Here is a 22,494-nt window from a genome sequence, read left to right on the forward strand (position 1 = left end):
TTCAAATTAGTAAGATTCCTTTGCTACAGTGAAATTTTGCGTTTTTGCATTTTGCGTTTTGGTGGAACTAAACAGGCCCTTTATTACGCTGCTTTTGGGGTTTAGAGACAAGTTCATTCTGTTCACTCATTATGATAGGTGCCTTTTCACCTTTTGTGTTGCGCGTGGAAGGCATGTCTTTTAGGTCAAATGCAACAATGGCTTATGAGACACAAAGTACAATGGCAACAAAGCATCGTCATCACCCCGGTGATGAATTGAGGCTAGGGTTGTCCTAGCTTGCATTTTGGAAGGTGGGCATGCTACATCTCCAGCTCCCGGGCAGCAACGGCTTGATACATTCTGACTGACTTTGGTCAAGTCTCTGTGGCTGCAAGAACATTGTTGCAGTAGCTGGCGTTGATAGCAGCACGTACTCTGTTCTGGCACTGCCTACAGTGCTGATGGTACAGTGTGATTCTGCAACACATGAACGTAGCCCAGCTGCATTACATACACCTTTTTGACTTCGTTGGGCTCTCTTGTCAGTTTTTACCTGTTGCTGCTGCAGCAGCAAGGACTAAGCACGTCAATGTTCCTCAGTACTGTGTCGAGTGTCACTGGGCACTGGCCATTCTTCAATGCCATTCTGGCATGAAAATTTTCAACTAGTTCAAGTGTTCAACAATTTGGCACGTCATATACACGAGTTCGTTTTTGCAGGATTTCCACGAAAAATCTTCAAACAAGGATCCAGGCATGAAACACACTGTAACGCTTTATTTCACACTGGCTGATGCGATATACAGAACAGAGAGTATCGAACTGTAAATAGAAGCCCCAAACGATGTTATTCTTCAATGACACGGCTTCACTGCACTGGACATCGACTGAGAGATGTATATGCTTTAATTAGCAAAAGCGAAGGGCACCGAAGCTTTATTTCTGTGGAAATGGAGACCCTCTCCCAAAATAGCTTCTGGAATTGTGCACTCTAGGGCTCGACCACCATGCTCTCTGCTTCCTTCTTGATGGACTGGAACAGCACTGACGACAGGTAGCGCTCACCAAAGCTCGGGAAGACGACCTGAATAGAAAATGATGTCAAGATCTCATATTTTCAAGACTAAGAAGCTCACATTAGGATGCAAATGTGAACCATGGCAATGAAATAAATATCTAAACTGCTGCATGTAAAATCTTCCCTTTCACTTACTGGAACATTTTAATTTCATATTTCATTGTTTGCCACACAAGAATTGAGAAGCACAGACGTTGCATGGGCCTAATTTGTTTGTGCCCCTATAGGGCAGTGTTGTTCAAATATAGAGTAGATGTATTCATTGGTGATTCAATAATGATCAGATAAATTTCAATAAGTCACCCATGCAATTGAAAGATCTGTAAACCTATGAATGCTAGAAATTCACAGGAAGGAAATGTAACACTTACAACAAATAGCTTTCCAGCATTTTCAGGCCTCTTAGCAAGTCTAATGGCTGCAGCCGCAGCAGCACCAGAAGAGATACCAACCTACAAAAAATGATATCATCAACAGCCAAGGCATGCATACACCATATGGGTGATCCATAAGTTGAGAGGCCCAAAGGAACAATGAGACTACTAGTTCTTAATTATAAAATAAAGCATAGGTAAATTTCAGACAAATGGCTTACCAACAATCCTTCTTTCAAAGCAAGAGCCTTTGCAGTCTCAATAGCTTCATCACTTGAAACCTGGGAAACAATTGAAGGCACCAAATGGTCATGCCACTGTAGAAGAAGGTGAATGCAAAGACACACGTGGATGGATCAATGAACAAACTTCTGTTAATGGGGGAAGTGTGGTACTGTAACCAAGGCGAGTAAAAAAATAGTGTTCTTGCTTATATACTCCTTTGGCCCCAAAAATAAGTCCTTTAGGACAGTAACATGGTCTTTAATGTAACACTTTGACTAATAATACATATGAAAATGCTATATTATTTCAAATAGAAGTGGTTAAATGTGATGAAAATGTTTTTCATGATGAATCTAGGAGCATCGATCTTATGATGGCAATCTATATGGTTCTTCCTTTAGCTATTTATGGTCAAAGTTAAAAAGGTGGGATCAACAATCCCAAATGGACTTATACTTGGGATGAGAGGTAATGTGTCCTTTCTACAATCCAACTTAATAGAGAACATACTTGTAGAGTTTCATCAATGAGGTCAACATCCAAGACCCCAGGAATAAAACCAGCTCCAATTCCTTGAATCTTGTGTGGCCCTGCATTATGGGCACTTAATCTCATGAGTCCAAAACAAGAAGCATCAAGATGAATTTCTTGGTGCAGAATGGTTCACAACGTTAAAATATCTTTATATGTATAGTTGAAAAGAAAAGCCTGCTTACAAGGTCACATTAACTATAAATCTGGACAGCATCTGTTAAATATCTGTCATTTACAAAATATTTCACATGACCGGCCTAAGCAATGCAAATAAAAAAAGGGAAACTGTTATGGATTTTTTTTCTCAGATTTTGGTAATAGTGGGAAACTTAAAGCACAGTAAGCAATTTATACTAGCATACACTCATAACTAAAAATGATCATAAACTATGTACTTCGGAACACAAAGGAATATTCAAGATGCAAACTTTACCAGGTTTTCCACCATTTAAAACAGCACTCTCTACTGGCTCCACACCATAGAGCTAACATAGAGATAAACAAATAAAATCAGATACTTTGTTCCATTGAGGAAAAAAGAACAATCATCGAAGTGTCAGCTAAAACAGCCACGCATGCGTACCTTGACATTAGGATTTTGCTCTCTGAGGTATCGACCAGTTCCAGTTATGGTACCTCCTGTCCCAATACCTGATACAAGGCCATCAACCTTTCCAGCTGTAGCTTTCCAGATTTCAGGCCCCGTAGTCTCATAATGAATCTGCACAACATATTTCAGCATGTGATCTCAGAAAGTAGATATCAACAAGAGCAACATCATGTTCTCCAAGTATAAATGCTATATTGTACTGCACCTTTGGGTTAGCAGGATTTTCAAATTGTTGAAGGATGTATGAGTTGGGTGTCTTTGCTTGAATCTCCTCCGCCTTTTTGACAGCTCCTTTCATTCCCAGGAGTGGGTCAGTAAGGACCAGTTCAGCACCAAAAGCCTTCAGTATGATTCTCCTCTCCATGCTCATGGAAGCAGGCATCGTGAGTATAAGTTTGTAACCCTTGGCAGCAGCCATAAAGGCCAGTCCAATTCCTGTGTTGCCGCTAGTTGGTTCAATCAGCACACTCTGGCAGCAATTGGCATGGAAACCAAAATATTAGTTTAAATCCAATATTAACATTCTGAAATTCATTTGAATCTAGAATTAAAAGCAGTTTGCTGAAAGTTATGAAAAAACACAATAATTGAATTCCCTTGCCGCTATGGAGATTCAGTTAAAACTAATTCCAAAACAAGAAAACAACAATTTTTAATCTTATAAATGGTCAAAAGTAGACAGACACATTAGTAGGTGGTACTAGCACCAATCAAGCTAAACAATGGCATCAGTTTGGTCCTGGATCAATTCAAAATGCTATTTTGTAAGATGGAATTAACAATACCATATTAGGCACAAGCAACAATCATTTGGTCATTTCAGCTGCAGAATAATGCTAAGGCCCCGTTTGGATCCCTTCATTTTGAGGAATTGGAATCTACTTAATAGAGTAGGCTATTTGTCTTGGAATATGGCATTCCACAACTTTCCAAAGTATATATATAAGCTTATCTCAAATTCATGGGGGTGGGAGATGGAAATTGATTCTATAGATCCTCATGTTATGTTTCTAATGTACAATTTATAGCACACTCTTCGATTCGCTTCCCTATAGCAAAAGTGCAATGCATAAGTATCTCTCCCATATGACCATCAATAATATACAAATATATTACACATACAACTATATTAGCTTAATTAATTTATATCTAAATTATGATTATTAGAATGGAATTCAATTCCAGGGATCCAAACGGGGCCTAATGGGATTCTCCATTGAGGACTAGGACAGCTATCCTATTGTAGGACAAGGGCAGAGCTATCCAATAATTCTTAAGTTATAATCATGCAGTCGAATGGAGAAGAGACAAAAGTTGCTTCCCACTCCTCTAAGAAGATCTGTAAAGCTTGATTCTTGTACTTAAATAGGTACTGGTCAAAGCACTATGTTAACGATGTACACACTACACTATGTAACGGTTCAAGACTAGTCATGCAAATTTATTTATTGTGACTTCACCATATGGACAGATCAGAAGCAAATACTTTTAACTGAAGCATCTGCTCCACTAAGGTACTACTAGGCACAAAAGAATTCAGAATAGATTAATTCCATAGTCAACTCCACAAAAATAACAACCACCAGATATGGAACATGCAGACCAGCACATTCGTTAACTTTCTTAGGCAGACTAGATCCGTCAAAATGAAAAATGGCAGCGAGCACATGCTCCCGGATTTGATGGTATAGGAACTAGTATTACTATTGAACATATATGTCAGAGCTAAGGCAGTGGACACTGTGCAAATTAAGAACATAAGTTATTTTCCTTGTACAACAAAGGAAATGCTCAGAAAGGTTCGTTCACTCACCGTTCCTGGAGTGATCAGGCCCTTCTCCTCTGCGTCAGTGATCATGCTGTAGCCAATCCTGCACAAAACAACGACACACAGCATGAGTTTTCAGCTCAAGGTCCTGAAGGTAATGGATGACCATGGCACCTATGTGACCGAAAATATACTTAAATGACAAGGAAAAATTTGAAAATCTACTCAAGTAATCCATCCATCTGAAGTAGCAACAAAAAAACTTGAGTCAGAGTATGCAGAAAGAACTGATCTGTCCCAAATATTCCATCCCTCGATGTACAGTAAAAATGACGAGAAATTAGAAATCTTTACAGAAGAAGAGAAAAGGCCACCTATCCTTGACGCTGGAGCAGGGCTCCATGGACTCGAGCTTGGCGGCGACGCGGCCGACGCACCCATCTGTCACCTTGTTGAGGTACACCAGCGGCGTGTTCCCGATCAACTGCGCATCACGAAAGATTCAAATTTTACGGGCCACGCACAAACACCAACCAAATCCGCGAAAACGAAGTGCGCGGAAATCAAGAGGACATGGGCGGGCGCTCACCTCGGTGACATCCTTGGCGATCGACGGCGAGGCCTCTCCCATTGGGCCACGAAGCTGAAAAATCCAAGGGAAGAAAAAAAAGATAAATCTTTTATCCTAAACAGACAGCACAATCGGTTCCTCCGCCAATTGGCGAGAACAGCAAAGAGGAAACCCTACGGATTCGGCGCAGAAATCCTTGGTGCGGGGCGGGGGTTTCTCGAACTGGCGGCTCTTGTTGGAGTGGGAAGCCGCTGGAGGTGAGGCTCGGCTTTATGCAGGGCGAGGCTGGGGGAGAAGGGGAGGAGGTCCGGGAGACGGGAGAAGTGCTCGGTCCACGGCGAGCCGTGTCGCTGCAGGTGGGCCCAGAGCGGGAGGTGTCCTCGATGCCTGGTGCACGGAGTCCGTCGACGGCTTGTCGAACGGCGTTCGTGGAACCTGGACGGCGTTCGATGGTCAGACAGGGAAGATGGAGGCGGAGAGCAGCCGGAGCTGGCGGCGATAGAACGGATGTCCTATGCCAAATTATCATGGTCGAAGAGTGTGATCCGGTAAAGATAAAGACAAATTGTTTCAGTGACTTACGGCAAAAGCTACACTTTAACAATATCCACTAGCAAATTTTCCCCAAGTAGTACGATGCTGGATCTAAATAAGTTTTAGAACTTGGAGTTCTTGTGTTCTAGACGATGCTATAGAAAATTAGGAGATGTCCACTTGATCTTTTTTAGAATCTAATCTAAAATGTGTTTAGCACTCAAGATCGAGCATCACATCGATATCTCTCCCTTCCTGTCTAATTGGTCAACCCCCTCCTAGACTTCTTAACTATGATTTGCTCCGATCCGAATTAGTCATGCCTTATTATAAAAAAAATCAACCATGCCTTCGTTTGCTTTGGTTGTTAGATGATTTTTTTTAGTTTAAACGGGGGAAGAGAATCCCACCAATTCATTACCAGGAGCTTCTTGTAAGCCCAGAAAAAACATGAGGTTCATTAGTTTACAAATTGAAAGAAATCGCGTGGCACCAAGCTTGAGCGTGCGATTGGTCGCCTCTGGGCAATCCATGTTCGAACAGACAATACGTGCACACGTCATTGTCGTAGACATGAAACACTCTCTTTTGTTTTCTTATCCTGTTTCCCCTAAGCAAATAATAATACTTTATACACCACATGATCAACAATAATGTTGCTTTTGTTGGTTGTAAAGATATATTATTATTATTGGTGCCGAATTGAGCGACCTGCAGCTTGCTTAGCATCTGGCTGGCCCTTAGCTAGCCGCCAGTTGTTGGACTTATCAGAGCGAGGAGCGGTCATCGGTGACGTCGCCGTCCGGCCGATGCACGCCGGCGAGGAAACGGACGTGCCGGTGAGGGCCCGCCGCGCTTGGTTGGTCTCCACCACTCCACCGGCAGGCGGGCGGCCGTGACTCTAGCCAACCGCCTTATCCCTCCATCCCTGCTTGATTCCCCGTTGCGCCCACAGCATGGATGATCCTACACTACCGTCAAGCAAAAGTAATTAATTTGCCAACAAAGTTAAGTTCATGTGATCCATGGATTACTTTATTTTTGTTGCAAATAATTAATTATTGTGACGGCAGTTTTCGTGTCAAAGATTAATTATCGATTTTTTTCCATCAGACTTACGTGTCCAAATATATTTTGTTTCATGTTGCGTTTGGGTCCGTTTGGGAGGGGTTTTACCCGTTTCGGCTTCACCAGTTTTGATCGAGATACTGTTTTATAAGTCAGGATAAAAATAAACTAAAGGTCGGATAAAGATAGTTTCTTTAGCTTCACCGGTGAAGTTGTCTTAGGAGAGCGCTTCCAAACAACCCCTAATTCGTGCTAGTAATGATAAGGTAGTTGACTTGACCTGCTGCTATATCACTGCACAGTCATGTGTTCCAATCCCAACTTCACTAGGGGACGGCGAGAGACGGTGAAACTGTTAAGCAACACCGATGGAGCGACCTCTGCTGGCCAGGTATATAAGGATCTCGCGTCGCTAATGCAGTCGTTTTTCTTTTTTTTTTTCTGTACACAAATGCATGTACCGTCACAACCACGGACACCCAAGCATCGCAACACGTCAATTGAAGCACTCGTTTTCCATACAAAGAGGACAAGAAGACTTGTAGAGGAGCTTAGACGATGTAGACGACGACGCAGGACGTTGTTTGGTCCTGGTACGGCAGATCACGGACAGGGAAATATTATCAGTTCCAGCGTGTACATCTCGGAGAGCCATCGCTAACACGTGGACCGATCTCTTCGCAACGATAAGGGAAAAAATTATTTCAATAAAAGATAGGAAAAAAAGAGACTATAGAAAAACTGTCGATTATATTAAAAAGATGAACATGAAAGCTGTCCAATAATTTTATACATGCGGTACCCCTTGGAAGCTCGAGGAGCCGTCGTCTCCTCATATGTCAGAGCCTATAAAAGAGAATACAAATAGGAAGCCCTTGCATGTCTAATTTAGTATTTTATATTCCACGCGTGCAGCTAGCTCGCATCTTGTGTTATTCAACGTAGGTCATGCACTTTGCATGATGCAAAGAAGACCAACCAACTCCAGATTATTCTCTCCGTCTAAAAATAAATTATTCTACGATTCAAAATTTATTCTAAAAATAAATCATCTTACTCTATTTAGAAAGTGTATGTCATGGTAAGAATCAATTAGTGCCAGCCGGAAGGATTACTACATTATTATGCTGCAATACAGGATATCAATATCAGTTCATTTATTTAAACAGTCACTATATAATATGTGATAGTTACGTATAAACTTAGCAAGTTTCGGAACCTAGATGTACACACCACCGCATCTTATAAGGATTAGATACCATGACACCGTGAGGATTGTCGGTGTACGTCACGGTTCTGTTTTTTTTTAAAAAAAACCGAACCACAGGTGTATATAGAATGTAGATATACAGAGATGATCAGAAGCAAGCGCGCGCGCCCGCGCACACTCGCTTGGGGGTAATTAGTTAATGATCGACATTTACCAAACTGAGCGGAAAGTGCTTATATTTCCCTAATGAGTCATATATTGAGTATGTAAAAAAGTGGTAGAGGTTAATTAGACCTTTAATCTTGCTTAGACATGCACGGCCAGCATCTGCAGGTGTGCGTATGCACCCGTGACCCAGCATCAGCATTTGTACCCTGTGATACACAAAGAAAAGGGTAATGGTCAATATTTAGCTAGAAGGAACATATATATACACACACACGCACATGAAAAATCTATTCTACACGTGCTTACAGCTACTCTACATATGTATCTCATGATGTAGGACGTTGTATCTAACCCAATAAAAGATATGCACGATGTGTATATGATCATACTAGACCATCTGTAATGGTACATACGTTGGGTATATGACCGAGTATGTGGATATACTTAATTTTATATACTAGTATTAAGGTATAATAATATATGTTTAAAAAATAGGGATGCTTTTGAAATTTTTCGTATATATCCCTTTGAAGTATCTTAGAATAAATATATAAATATACTCAAAATAATAAATAAGTATGTAAACATACGCACGATGGTATATTGATGGTGAGAGTAGCTACACGCGAGTGTAGATAAAACCCGTCCTATATATATAGCAAAAATTCATTCTACACACACTTGTAGCTACTCCCATATGTGTATCTCATGACGTAGGACGTATCTGACCCAACAAAGAGCATGTACATGAACTACGTGATCATACTAGAATATTTATAATGGTATATATGTTGGGTATGGGACCATACATACAGTATGCGAACATACTAATTTTTATATACTAGTACTATATATATGATGATGAGTTTTTTCTACACTCGCATGTAGCTACTCTCATCATCAGTATACCACCGTGCGTATATCCGTATACTTATCTATCACTTTAAATATGTTTATATACTGATTCTAAGATACTCACAAGGATACATATGAAAAATTTCAAAAGCATCCTTATTTTTTAAATATATCATCATTATACCTTTAGAATTATTAGTATATAAAAATAAGTATGTCCATGTATTTTATATATGGTCACATACCTAATATATATACTATCATATATATATATATATTAAGTGCTGAATTTTGAAAAAAAAGACATGGTATATAAAAGAAAAGGAGCTCGTGCAGTGCGTGACGGACCCACACACGTCTTATCAAGTGCTGCGCCAACGTAGGGTCCAGCGCATCAGCCAGGTGATTATTGATTTCATTAATCTCCTCGTGAACGATGTGACAATCTTTGATAAAAGAGAATTCCTTTATCCGGGCCTCCGCGTGATTTGTAAAGTGGCGTCAATAGATTTTGATTCTGGATCCCTAATTTGTGAAGCTTTGTTCATCTCGCCGTGAGGACTAGTAGAATGAAAAAGAAATAGAGACAATTCGAGACAAAACAATTTGTTACTCGGCTCATCAGGTAGTAGCTTGCATGGAACCGACTAATCAAAGCTAGAAAGCACTTGAGCATCCATCATTATTCCTAACTCAACAATTCCACACCACAGGCCTGTGATGCTGAAAATTGATTCAGAACCAGCAGCATCGAAAAATAATGACAACTTTCAAACGAACAGTACAGCTAGCTGACAATAGTACATGAAACGAGAAGACTGGAGCCGGTCGGCGGCCGACAGATGTGTGTATCGTCAAGATTTCTTCAGCAGAGACATGATATGGTCCTGCCCACAACCACAGCCCAAGCAATGGCCGTCAAATGAAATATCCAACTGAAACGTCGTGGTACCAGCTACGAGTATGTAATGCTGCTGGCGATTCATAAAAGGAGGCAAACCGCATGACTTTGTACTTGGCCTTGATCATGTGCTGCTGCTGCTACTCCCACCGTTCCCCTCCTCCTCCTCAGGCTCATCAACTACCCACTTTGCACCATTGTCAACCTTGATGTTGGCTACAGGACGTCGTGGGTGCATGTCAGCCGTGTCCCTCAGCGCGGACTCAGCAGCCCTTCGGTCGGATTCGTTAGCACCGATCCCCCCAATATCTACAGAGATTTCTTTGAGGCTTGGTAGGTGCTCGATGCCAGCAGGCACAGCTCCGTACCTGTCCCATCCCTCTGCATTGAAATATAGCTCGAGCCTTTCGAGCTTGGGCATTGTCTCTACCTCAAAGGTCAGGTACGATATCCTGCCACAGATGATTCTAAAATGCTTCAGAACAGGGAATAATCCACTTCCTCCAGGAATGATGATCTTAGCTTCAGGAGCTCTACGGATGTGCAAAAATAGGTGGATAAGGGAGGGCAGCTGTGAAAGAATTCCAACATCATCCTCCAACACCTCCTGAACAGTGAGAACCAGGTCATAGATGCTATGGAGCTGGCCAAACCACTTTGGAACCCTCGAGAAACACGATACGTAATTTGCATGGAAGCTTTGCAGATGGAACAAATAAGCTGGGACTGAACGCCATACATCGAAGCAGCTTCTGACAAGATCATTACGACTATAAATATGTAGATGTCTGAGGTTGCAAAGATTTTCGAGGGCGTGCACAACTTCCCAACATCTCACAGCAGTCTCATATCCAGATTTACTGTAGTGGTTGCCACAGCTGATTTCAAGATTTGTCAGATTTGTCAGTTCTCTCAGACCCTTGATACTGTCCAATGAGTTGCCCAAACCAAACTGGCCTAGAGTACGCAAAGATTTCATGTTACCAATCCTATCAGGCAATATTACATAACCAGGAACAGCCAGATGCAACAACCGGCTCAAATTAAAAATATCTGATGGTAGTTTTGGAAGCCGTGTTGGTCTAAATGGATCTACTTCATTTCCTATGTCAAATGTTTCCAGTTGCTGAAGATCCCCAATTTTACTCGGTAACACCACATGGTAACCGTTTGCTACGATCTTTAAGAATCTTAACTGAAACAGGTGACGTATCCCAGTAAAGTCTAGCGATGGATCTGAATTGGGCCATCCTGAAATTTCAACTCCTAGAACTCGGAGATGCTTGAACAGTTTAAAAGAGAGCAACTGCGAGGAGGTACCAAATCTTGCTAGTGTACGTATTTGGGATAGCTGGACAGATCTCGCTGCAGTGTCAGCAGTGTCATTTGTTGCATCATCCAGGTTGAGCGAGATCCGGCGGATCTTGTTTTGATGCCCTGTCATGTCTTGCATATCATCCATTATAGTTATGAAATTCTCTTCTCTAGACTTATGTAATATAAGATCGAGCATCATATCATGTACCCGGCAAGATATTACCTCACCATTATAGTCTGTATCTACAGGCTGAATCATACTTCTATTGATAAGCTCATTAAAATAGCTCTTTGCAATATCCTCTGGATCTATCCCACGATCTCTACATATAAATCCTTCAGCAACCCATTGCCTAGTCAAATCATTCTTGTCAATTGTGTAGTCTTCTGGATAAATACCAAGATATAGCATGCAAGTCTTCAAATAATGAGGAAGATTTATGTAGCTGAGATTCAATATTTGTCTCATGCCTTCCAAGCTTGGGCTCACTTCAAAGTTGGAGCCTAGAGACTTCTGTACATACTCCCACTGCTCCTTTTTAAGCTTGTTTGGCTGATTGGCTAACAGGCTAGATGTTGTGATAATTGCAAGGGGCAAGCCACCACATTTTTTCAAAATTTCAGACGACACTTCGTTCAAATATGAAGGGCACATATCCTCTGAACCAAAAATTCTTTTGAGGAATAAGCTTCTTGAGTCTTGGTCACCAAGGGCCTTCATTTTGTAAACACATTCAATGTGATTACTACAGCAAGCTCTAGCCACAGCCTCAATTCTGGTAGTTGTTATTACTCTGCTACCATTCGTGTTCTCCGGAAGAGCACATCTGATAATATCCCATGCAGAAGCATCCCAGATGTCATCGATTACAATGAGGTACCTACGATGTAAATACATATGGAGTGTAGCAACCATCATGACAGAGTAAATGAAGACATGAAAGTATATCATCACTAAAGATCAAAAACAACAAGAAGAAAAACACAATTATCCCTACTCTGTTCCTTTCTTCTCATCCACTCAGTGAAAGATTGAGGAACATCGTTCCCCACTGTCTATTTCATTTTTTTTTTTAAAAAAGAAGTAGCTTTGTTTTGTGGGCTACACTGGAGGGGCATGGGATGTCAGAACAACCTGTCTGGTGCTAAAATTGAGCAAACGATGGCTCATGGGCCTTGCTCTGTTTTACAAGTAACAATTCTCAAAACTGAATCATATATACTTAATTAGGCAGTGGTGAGAATGAAATGCTAATTGGAGGGGTGCAATTTGAAGAATAGAAATGAAAAGCAATATTCAGAGTTCTGATAACAATTTTAAACCTTTTGTGTATTTTATAAGGGTTTCTCTGTTTTTCATATGCTAATAATGAATATTTTAACAGATCTGATAAAGTACAAAACCATTGAATGCAGATTCCAAGTAATGTGAATGCTAACAAACATCCATTATACATTTAAGGATACTACACATACTAGTCAGCCACAAGAAACCAAGGTCTAGAGAACAAATCTAGACACCTCATATTATAAAGTGCTAAAGAATACTATGGTGCTAAAAAAGAATAGCTTCAAAATAAAAAAGAAAGTTTCATATCAGAAATCACTCAGAGCGCAATTACTTTGAGACTCGCGTACCTCTTGTCCAATAGGAAATTTTTCAGTGCAATGATCAATTCAGACTCCTCCCACATTTCAATGTTGGTGTCCTTAGGAGCTACAAATCCAGCTTGAGATAATATTCTTCTCAGAATCTTCCTAATGTTTGGTTTTTGGGACACAGAAACAAAAGCTCGAGACTGGAACTTCTCCTCAAGCTTGTGATAAATCTCATTTGCAAGCGTAGTCTTTCCGAGACCTCCAAAGCCCACAATAGAGAGCACCTTTAGCTGATGCGCAGGCACACCCTCTCCATCCATCAACTGAATCAGCTGGTCTCTTGGTCCCTTGACACCGACAAGGCTCGTCGTCTCCGCATGGAGCGCCAACAAGCGAGGATCGATGGTTGTGTTGTTTTGCTTTGGGACAGTGTCGTCAATCTTGTACCTCTTGCGCCGCTCACTTGCCTCCTTGACACGGATCTTAAGGCCTTCAAACTCTTTTGCAATCTCATGCCTAGTGTTCATTGTTGTCAGCAACTTGGTGCTCCTAGTGATGAACCCTTTGAATCCGTGTGGCTTGCTGGAGTCACGTTCCACGCGGAGCATGAACTCGCTGATGCTGTCCTCGATGTCATAGGACAGCTCGCGAACCTCCTTGGCCCAGCACTTGTCTTGCTCGTCAGGCTCCTCTGAATCTGAGATCTTCTTCAGGAAGACATACATGCTCTCGAGCTCAGCTTTTAGGAACATGATCTGCCCCTTAGCTTCTTTGAGCAACTTGTACTCGGCTGTGAGCAGCTCACCAAGCTTTCGAAGCAGGGAGCCCATGGCGCCGCCCGATGCGCTCACCACCGCAGCCTCCATGGCCTCCTCTTTCCTCTCTTTGCTTGCTCTCAATGTGACCGTGTGCAGTTTTCTCTGTGGTGCAGTGTGAGGTCTGCCAAGTGCCAAGCAAGCGCTTGACTGGAACAAATGAGACCCTAAGCAAAGAAAGATTCCTCTCATCAATCACAGATAGATACATATGCAATCTCTTTCTTCCTTGTTATTCCAATGACTTTTTTCACATGTGATCAGTGTTCTCTTTAGCATAAAGTCGTCGTAATAATGGAGAATAGGGTGCCCACTGCACGGTACCAGTCCAAAAGGAAACAAAGTTGATAGGTACATGTGGATGCCTATTGTGCGTCTTGTGGTTTGCTCATCCTAGAAGTCTTTCCACTACCGTTAGTTGCTGATAAAATAATCTAAAGAGAACAATGAATACATACATATCAATACATGAAACTACCAATCTCGCTAAAAAAATATGTAAGAAACATAGCTCTGTTAGACCAGAATTGTGATTTTGGTGATTGTATGATAACATAGTCAATCCGATTAATGAGTTTGCGAGCTTAGGATTTCAAGATTCCATGGATGGAATCCAGTCTATACAAGATGGTCCAAACCGCAGTCAAGATGTCCAAATTATGTACATTTATATTCTTAGTGTAATATCTTGCTAGGATTAGGTATAAGTGTAGGATCACTGGACCAGTAAAGAGGCCTAGAGGGGGGGGGGGGGTGAATAGGCCTGCAAAAACGCAACTCCAAATTCTCGTTAGAGGAGAGTGCGGCACTGCCGTGCGAGTGTGGCACTGTCGTGCTCAACAGAACTCAAATTACAGAATTCAAAATCTGACGAACCAAAAGTAGATCGAGTTAATTTCTAGGTTTCCTGCAGGTGTCAGCAACACATATATGGAATTAAAACAGAGAACACCACAGTAGATAAATAGATCGGCCTCAAACCTAGAACAAGAAAGTATCTTAGCAATAAAGTAAATCAGCACGCGAGACAAAAATTTATCCCGTGGTTCGGCGTCGCCACAAAGGCTGGCCTAAGTCCACGTTGTTGAGGCTGCCACAAAAGGCTTGAGCTTCACCACAAAGATCGGCCTTTCCTCGTTCTCAAGTCAAGAGAGTGAACTCTTGAGATGAGGGGTGATATTACTAGCTGCAAGAGAAGGTTACGGACCTCCCAAGGCTGCCACACGAAGGGGCAAGCTCAAGGGCGACGCCTAGCCGGCTAGGAGCAAGCTCCAAGAGTAACAAACCCTAGAACCGCCGGCCAAACGTGAACCAAATGCTCTTTTGAGTGGGGAAATCAGTAGATCTGCTCTCCAATCGAAGTTTGCTGCCCTTTTTCTCAAGATTTGGTGGTTGGATGTGGAGATCCGCTTGAGAGGTGAGTTGGGAGCAATGGAGGAGAGAGAGAAGAGCTCTGGTTCTTTCTTCTGCGAATATGAACGTTGGAAAGCTCTGTTTCGAGGTCTGTAACCGTTGGGGAATTTATACCCCTCTGGTCCCAACGGTACATTAAGTGCAGCACTGCCGCACCCATCAAAACAACTCTGCTGGGTGTAAAATTTTGCTGGCTGTTTTGATTGAGTATGAGGATGTGGTTTTCAGGATTTGAGCATTTGGTTCAACAGTTGGACAGTTGTTTTTGGATCCCTCTTTATAGTACGGCTTTTCTTAAACTCAATATTCAAAATATGAAATAAATTAAGCCTTCATGAGTCAAGATAGCCATCATATTGATTTGGGGAATCCTCCAACCTGTACATCATCCTCCTTTTTAAATTCCCTGCATATCATCTCGATGAATCTCATTAGTTCCCTAATTAGGTGGTCATCAACGCCAAAACCCACAAACAGCTTGATTGCACTTACAATAAGTTGCAAAGATTACCTATAGGTTGTAAAACTCTTTGAGATGAAGTTTTTACACTAATTAAACCCCAGTTGCACATCTAGATAATATGTTTTAGCTTATATTTTGTACTAACTAGTTTGAGCTATTCGTTAAGGTTTTAGAATTGTCTAATTCACCCCTTCTCCTCTTAAGCTACGAGCACCGATTTCTTTCAAAATATTATTATCTCACGCTGTGACAGACAGCCGATCCAACATCACTAAAAAGTGATTTATTTGACATTAATTGTGGTGTTCTCTTTGGAGTGTGTTTTGAGGTTGTCGGTACATACAGACAGGGGTACCTCCTGCTAGGGTGTCCAGGCCCATAGTGTATCACCATACGTGATCTCCCCCTCGCCTTCTGGGTGACGTGGCATACGGCCCGGGCCTGACAGCTGGGACCATGGTCTCCGGACCCTCCCCGAGTTCTGAGAGGTCCGGGGCCTCCGCATGCCACGGGGGGCAAGGGAGCTCTCGGGTAGCCCCCGCGGACCCGGACTCCCCAGGGAGGTCCGGGGCCGCCGCGTGTGATGGCCGGACTATCACGGGCCTGACCGCTCTAACCGGCCTCGGGGGCCCGGACCCCCCTCCCTCCGGGGAGGGGTCCGGTGCCGCCACGTGCCGCCCCTGCGGGGGGAGCGGAGCTGGCCCTGTGTGACGCCCTGAAAAATTCACCAAATTAAATCACGCGCTAGAATACTTCGCTTAAAAACTGCTCGTCATCGAACCCTAGCCCTAACCCTCTACGTTTCCCCGTCATCCTGACAGCCGACGCGAGCCGTCCGCTGTCCCGTCCCGCACCGCTCGGTGGCTTGTCACTCACGCGTGACCGCCCGCCGTGATTAGCGCCGACGCGACTCCTTTTTCTTTTTTCTCCTCGCGCGAATACCGCGCGTGGCCGACCGGCCGCGGTCGCCGCCGACGCGACCCCCCTCCCTTTCTTTTCTCTCTTGCCCTATCCTTTTTCTTTTCTCTTTTTTTCTCTCTCCCATTTCTTCTCTCTTCTTTCTTTCCTTTTCCCTCTCTTTCTTTTCTCTCTTTTCTCTTGTCCCCTCCTCTCTTCTCCTCCCTTCTCTTCTCACCTCCTCTGCTCCCGAGCACTGCTCAGCCCGCGCCGCCCCTCCTGCTTGGCTCCCGTACGCGCGCGCGGCTGCACCCCGCCGCGCCAGCCACGCCGCCTCCCTCCCCTCGCGCACGCGCGCGCCTGCTCCTGGCCGGCCCCTCCTGCATCGCGCACGCGCGCGCGCCCGTGCGCCGCTCACCCCGCGCCGCGCGCGAACCCCTGCCGCGCCGCGCGCAAGCCCCTGCCCGGCTGCGTCACGACGCACGCGCACGCGCAACGCGTGGCCGTGCGCCGCGCCGTGCCGTCCGTCGCTCGTACCCCGCCCCGGCCTGCACCTCGCCGCGCCTCACGCGCACGCGCGCTCCCCCGCGCCGCCGCGCCGCCCGCCGATGCCTCGTTCCGCCCCGCCGCACGCGCCGTCACTTCCTCCGCCCTGTGCTCGCACAGCCCTCCCCCACGTGGTAGACGACGCCATTGGCGCCCGTGCCGCACGCCACGACGGGCGCAAGCGGCCGAAGTGCCATTAATGGCGCTCCGCACCGGCCACCGTCGCGACCGCCTCCCCACCGCCTCGTCTCGCCTATAAATAGGCCCCCAACCCGCCTTCTCTCTCCCCACGGCCTTGTGACACCCTGAAAATCGCAAATTTAAACTACGCGATAAGACGTCCTGATCGAAAACTTAAACCCTGACTCCCTCCGTTTCACCGCCACACGGACGGCCGACGCGAGCCTGACCGCCGTCCCATCTCCGCACCATCCACGCGCGACTGTGTTCCGCAATCGGCGCCGGTGCGACGCGGTTCGTCTCGTGCAGCGTGCGGACGACGCACGCGCGTGGCCGACCAGCCGCGACCGCTGCCGCAATTAGCGCCGGCGCTCCTCGTGCCGCGCGCGAATCTCCGCGCGCGCGTGGCCGACCGGCCGCGGACGCCGCCGCGACCGGCGCCGACGCGCCCCTTCCTTTCTCCCCCTTTCCTTTTCTTTTTCCCTTCTCTTTCCTTTTTCCTTTCTTTCTTTCCCTTCCCTTCTTCTTTTCTTTTTCTCTCTTCTTCCCCTCCTCCTCTCCCCTGCCCGAACACTACTCAACCCGCGCCACCCCCCTGCTCGGCCTCCGCACGCACGCGCGCCTGCTCCCGGCCAACCGCGCCTGTGCCGCGCCCGCGCGCACGAGCACCCCTGCACGCTCGCCCCGGCCGCGCCGCGACGCGCGCGCACGCGCACCGCGTGGCCGCGCGCCGCGCCGTGTCGGCCGCCGCTCGCGCACGCCCTGGCCCGCGCTCCGCCACGCCACACGCACGCCCTGGCCCGCGCTCCGCCGCGCCGCACGCCCGCCCTGGCCGCGCCTCGCCGCGCCGCCCGCGCGCGCACGAGCGCGTGCCGCGCCGCCCGTCGCTGACGCCCTGCCCGACCGCGCGCGCCGTCGCCCTGTGCCACGTGCACCACCCCGCCCCCTGGCCGCGCCGTGCCGCGCCGTACGCGCACGCGTGCACGGACGCCGCATCGCGACGACGGCAAGCGGCCGAGGTGCCATTAATGGCGCCCCGCACCGGCCACCGTCGCGACCACCCCTCCACCGCCTCCCCCGGGTTATAAATAGGGCCCCCGCGTAGCCCCGACGACCACCAACGCCTAGCCACCGCGCGCCTCCCTCCCCGAAGCTCGTCGCGCCACCGCCGCCTCTGGCTCTGCCGCCGCCCGCCGGCCCCCGTCGTCGCGCCTCCTCGCTGCATCCCGAGCCGAGGTGAGGAGGGGAATAGGACCCCCTCGCCTCCCTCCTTCTTTTCCCCCACCCCCAGACCGCCGCCGTGCCCCGGGCCGCCGCATCAGGCCGGCGCCGAGCCCCCCCTCCACCCTCCTCTGTTTCCTGTGAAGAGAGGAGGAAGAAGAAAGGGCATTTTGCCCGTAACCCCCTCCCTTTCCCTGGAATCTCCAAAAAGAAACCCTTACTTACTCCCTTTTGCAAAAGAGACCCTATTCCTTCCGTTATTTCAAAATAAACCCTCTACTACATGAACCTAGACATACTTAGCACCCTTTAGCATATCCTGAGCATTTCCAGGGTTCACAAATGGATCCTTACTTCTTCCGGATATTTACAAACAAGCCCCTGAACCCCCGTTTAAGCCCTAAAACCCGCTTTAGCGCGTCATTTTATGTGCGAAACGACCTCCGATTGACCTGAAACTTTACCACTCCGCTTCTAGTATAGTTTTAGCCATGCCATTAAGAAACCACCCAAAGATATCACCCCTAACTCCGTAACTAAATTATTTCCGATTCGAGCTCGACGATAAAAGCTTTTAGTTTTTGTGCTTGATTGTGTGTTTGTTTGATTGCGTCGTAGGACACGGAGTGAACGAGGAAGGACCCGAGCGTGACCAAGCAAACGAGGACCAGTACTGCGACCCCGAACCCGAGGGACAGTGCTTCGACCAGGACTTCTCGCAAGAGTTTGACGATGGCAAGTTCAATCCCGCCCTTTGATGCATGTTTCTGTCCTAGTTTTCATAGACACAACCCAGTGGCCTGTTTTATAAAATTGCATGGTTTTGTGTGCTGGAAACCTGGTAGGATAGCCACCCTTGCTTGAAACAACCATACCTTGACCACCTGATTTTATGAAGAAAATGTGTGCGTGTGGGAAGGGATAAAATGTGGTTTTGAAAAGTGAGTTAGACGGGATGGATGGCATTTCTGTGTGAATTGCCGTTGGTGTGCTCGTACCTGTGTGGTTGAGCGAGGAAGGGAGATATCCATCTTGTCACCCCTAAGGACCGAGTTGATGTGACATCTCACCTAGCTTTTTGTCGTGCGAACCACTTGACCGTTGTATGGGCAACGGCTTAGCATAAATCCCACTAGTTAGCCTGATAGCCATCAGGAGAGCTGAGAGCAACGGGTGATCAAGGAGAAGGGATAAGCTCTGTGTGACTTATGCCCCGGTTAAACCTCGGAGATAGGTCGAATGACCCCTTGATGGATCCCGTGGTGGCTAGTCAGGTCTAGCTAAGGTGGGTAATGGCTTTGTTGGGATCTGCACCGGCACTAAGGTGTTCGTGCTGTGGTACCCCACCTGTGGGTAAAGTTGCACACCTCTGCAGAGCTAAAATCTATTCGAATAGCCGTGCCCACGGTATTGGGCAGGTTACGGTGTGGTCACATAACTAGTGTTTATCTCTGGGAATGGATGGGCTGGTGTGAGTTGTTTGGAAAGTGTCCGGCAGTTGTGCCGTGTGCTACGGCGGACGGGGAGTCCGGTAGCAGTTTAAAACTTGGATCCTGTGTGGATCAACACCGTGTGTTCTTTGGTACAAGAAAACCTGTTTTGAAAATGCTTTTAAAACAAACCCCTGCATACAATAGAGTTTTTCGCAAATGAACCATAACCTTATCCTTGGATTGCCCCGTGCATTAATTTCTGTTATACCCCTCCGTGGGTGTGATTGGACTTGCTGAGTACGTTTGTACTCACCCCCTCCTTACTTTTACAGTGGAAGACCCAGACTACATCCCCGAAGACCACGAGTAGGGTTTCGTCCTGCACCCAGTCTTGCCTGTGGTTGAGGCCACCGTTGGATTCCGCATGGCGCAAGACTCTGATGATCCTTTGTTCGTCGCTAGTGTAGTTATGTGGGTTCTAGTTGTAATCCTCGCGATAGTGGCGCTTCACTGCCCATTACCGCGAAGAGTTGTACGGTGATGTACCATCTGATGTAATAAAAGTGTTATCAGCCTCCTGGGACTGATAATTCGACACTTTTAAGTCTTCCCTGATGGGGGGACGCTTCAGGTGGTATCAGAGCCGTAGGCTGGCCGTAGGACGTGACCCTAGGAACGAAACCCCTTTTCAAGCCCTAGGATTTGTTCGGACTTAGATATTTTTCTACACAAACACTCACTACTGGTTTTTACCCTGTTCCAGATGGCTGACAACGGATGGGTCAACGGAGTCTGCTACGCAGAGCCTGGCCTTCCTAAGTTATTGTTGCTCAGCCTGGAACGCGTTGGGGTTATGGAAACGCCGGAGTACGCCTACCGAGAATACATCTCCGGTGGCACCCTTCGGTGCGACACGATGATTTTTGTGGAGAGAAGCACCCGCTACCCTGAAGTGGACCCTTGGTTCATCTCCACCACTGGCTTTCGCTTCCCCGACACGTACCGAAAAGCCGCTCGTAAAGCCCTGCGGCGGCTGCGTGTGCTCTACAAGCACCACCTTCAGCGGACTCCTATGGGATTTTTCCCACCCGCTGAAAGAAGTGGACGCACTTGGATTGCCCGGATGAGGAGACTTGGACGAGAAGAAGAAGACTTAGAAGACGCGGTCTCCCACCTATCCATCTACCTTACTGGCTTGGATGCACTCTGCCGCGAACAGTCGGCACAACTGAAGAAGCTAATCCAGGGGATTGAAAAGATAACCCAGGAGCTGGAGGAACAACGGACAAGAGCCGCAAACGCCGAGTATTCCTTAGCCGCCCTCCAAGCCCAGATGCAAGAGTACGAGAGCCGCAACGGAATAGGTGGATGGATAGAGGAAGAAGAAGAAGAAGAGCCTATGGAGACCCATTGGGATAAGGGTACGCAAACCGAAAACGAGATGGATCGGTTCCTTCCAATAAAGAAGCGCTCTATCAGGACCGAGGAAGAATCCCCATGATAGGATTAGCACCACGAACTAGAACCCTACCCTAATGACCACGTGCCCATGAAAACTGTACCATCCCTGTTGTAATAATAAATGTTACCTACTCCCTTTTGCACCTATTGTTTACCTTGTCCTTGTTTCAGATGGCTGAGGAAGGATGGACCCAGGGCGATTGCCAAGCTGCACCTGGATTCCCCAGCCTTTTGATCAACACCCTGGAAGACCTTGGCGTTACGGAGTGCCCAAGGTACTACAGCCGAGAGTACGAGCACCATGGTACCCTCCGCTGCAGGGTGATCCTGGTCATCGCTAGAAGCAACCGCTACCCCGACATCCAGCCTTGGCGAGTGACCGCCACAGGGTTTAGACACCAGGACACCTACCCCTTGGCCATCAGAAAAACGCTCCGTTACTTGTGCCGGATTTTTGAAGAACACCTCGCCCCCACACCAGCAAAGTTCTTCCCGCCGGCCATCAGAACCCCAGTTTGGGAAGCACGCATGAGAAACCTGGAACGACGCCGCCACGAAGAAGGCCCCCTGTATCAAGTGGCTACCTACCTAGCCGCCCTGGACCAACTCTTTGATGAGCAAGCCAACCTTCTGAGGGAGCAGACCCATCGAGCCGAGCAAGCAGAGCTCGCAGTGAGACTGCAGCAGATTCGAGCCGCCCATGCTGAGGCAAGAGCCGCAGCCGCGGTTAGCAGCGAAGCAGTAGCCCAAGAGAGCCTCAGGCAAGCCCGAGACCGGCGTATGCAAGATTGGACCCGAAGTGGAACCCCAGTCCCGGCAATTGGAGAAGACCATGTGTTACTCGGGACGCCCGTCATAGGATGGGGAACGCTTTTTGGAAACACACCAACCCCACCCGAGAACCCTGAAAGTTCCGCTGCTGCCGCCGAAGAAAACGCTGCAGCGCAACCCTCGACCAATGGAAATCCAGAGGACGGCGAGCAAGGATCACTCACGCTTCCAGAGGAAGGCACGCCCCGCGAGTATAATGACCGACGCCACCCTAGTGATGTGTCCCCAGCCGCTTTTGTTTAAATCGTGCCTGATCCCGGACGAGTAGTACGAGACCTAGCCTTACCCCCAGCTGTACCCCCGTTGCAGTAATAAAGTTGTATGTGCTTGTTGTTTGTGATGTTGTGTGCTGTTTTGTTGTGTGCCACGTGCTATATAATTACTGGCAGGAGGTAGATTCTGCCTTATATACGAATTAAACAACTTAAACATCACATATT

The 22,494-nt window shown here is 46.7% G+C and overlaps 2 protein-coding genes across 2 annotated transcripts; both read right to left on the reverse strand.

Moving 5' to 3' along the window:
- Nucleotides 1–735: 735 nt before the first annotated feature.
- On the reverse strand, nt 736–5,425 carry LOC112887293 (cysteine synthase). The gene is made up of 11 exons (XM_025953433.1): nt 5,320–5,425; nt 5,161–5,214; nt 4,946–5,055; nt 4,617–4,674; nt 3,009–3,272; nt 2,777–2,914; nt 2,627–2,678; nt 2,170–2,249; nt 1,656–1,715; nt 1,432–1,512; nt 736–1,066 (listed from the first exon to the last, which is right to left on the reverse strand). Exons 2-11 carry the CDS (start codon nt 5,200–5,202, stop codon nt 974–976), a joined length of 978 nt encoding a protein of 325 aa, XP_025809218.1. The 5' UTR covers nt 5,203–5,214; nt 5,320–5,425; the 3' UTR covers nt 736–973.
- A 4,142-nt stretch (nt 5,426–9,567) lies between these two features.
- LOC112887292 (putative disease resistance RPP13-like protein 3) lies at nt 9,568–13,832 on the reverse strand. Its single transcript, XM_025953432.1, has 2 exons — nt 12,834–13,832; nt 9,568–12,076 (listed from the first exon to the last, which is right to left on the reverse strand). Exons 1-2 carry the CDS (start codon nt 13,799–13,801, stop codon nt 10,003–10,005), a joined length of 3,042 nt encoding a protein of 1,013 aa, XP_025809217.1. The 5' UTR covers nt 13,802–13,832; the 3' UTR covers nt 9,568–10,002.
- Nucleotides 13,833–22,494: the final 8,662 nt, after the last annotated feature.

The sequence above is a fragment of the Panicum hallii genome, chromosome 3, assembly GCF_002211085.1.
Source record: "Panicum hallii strain FIL2 chromosome 3, PHallii_v3.1, whole genome shotgun sequence".
NCBI lineage: Eukaryota > Viridiplantae > Streptophyta > Magnoliopsida > Poales > Poaceae > Panicum > Panicum hallii.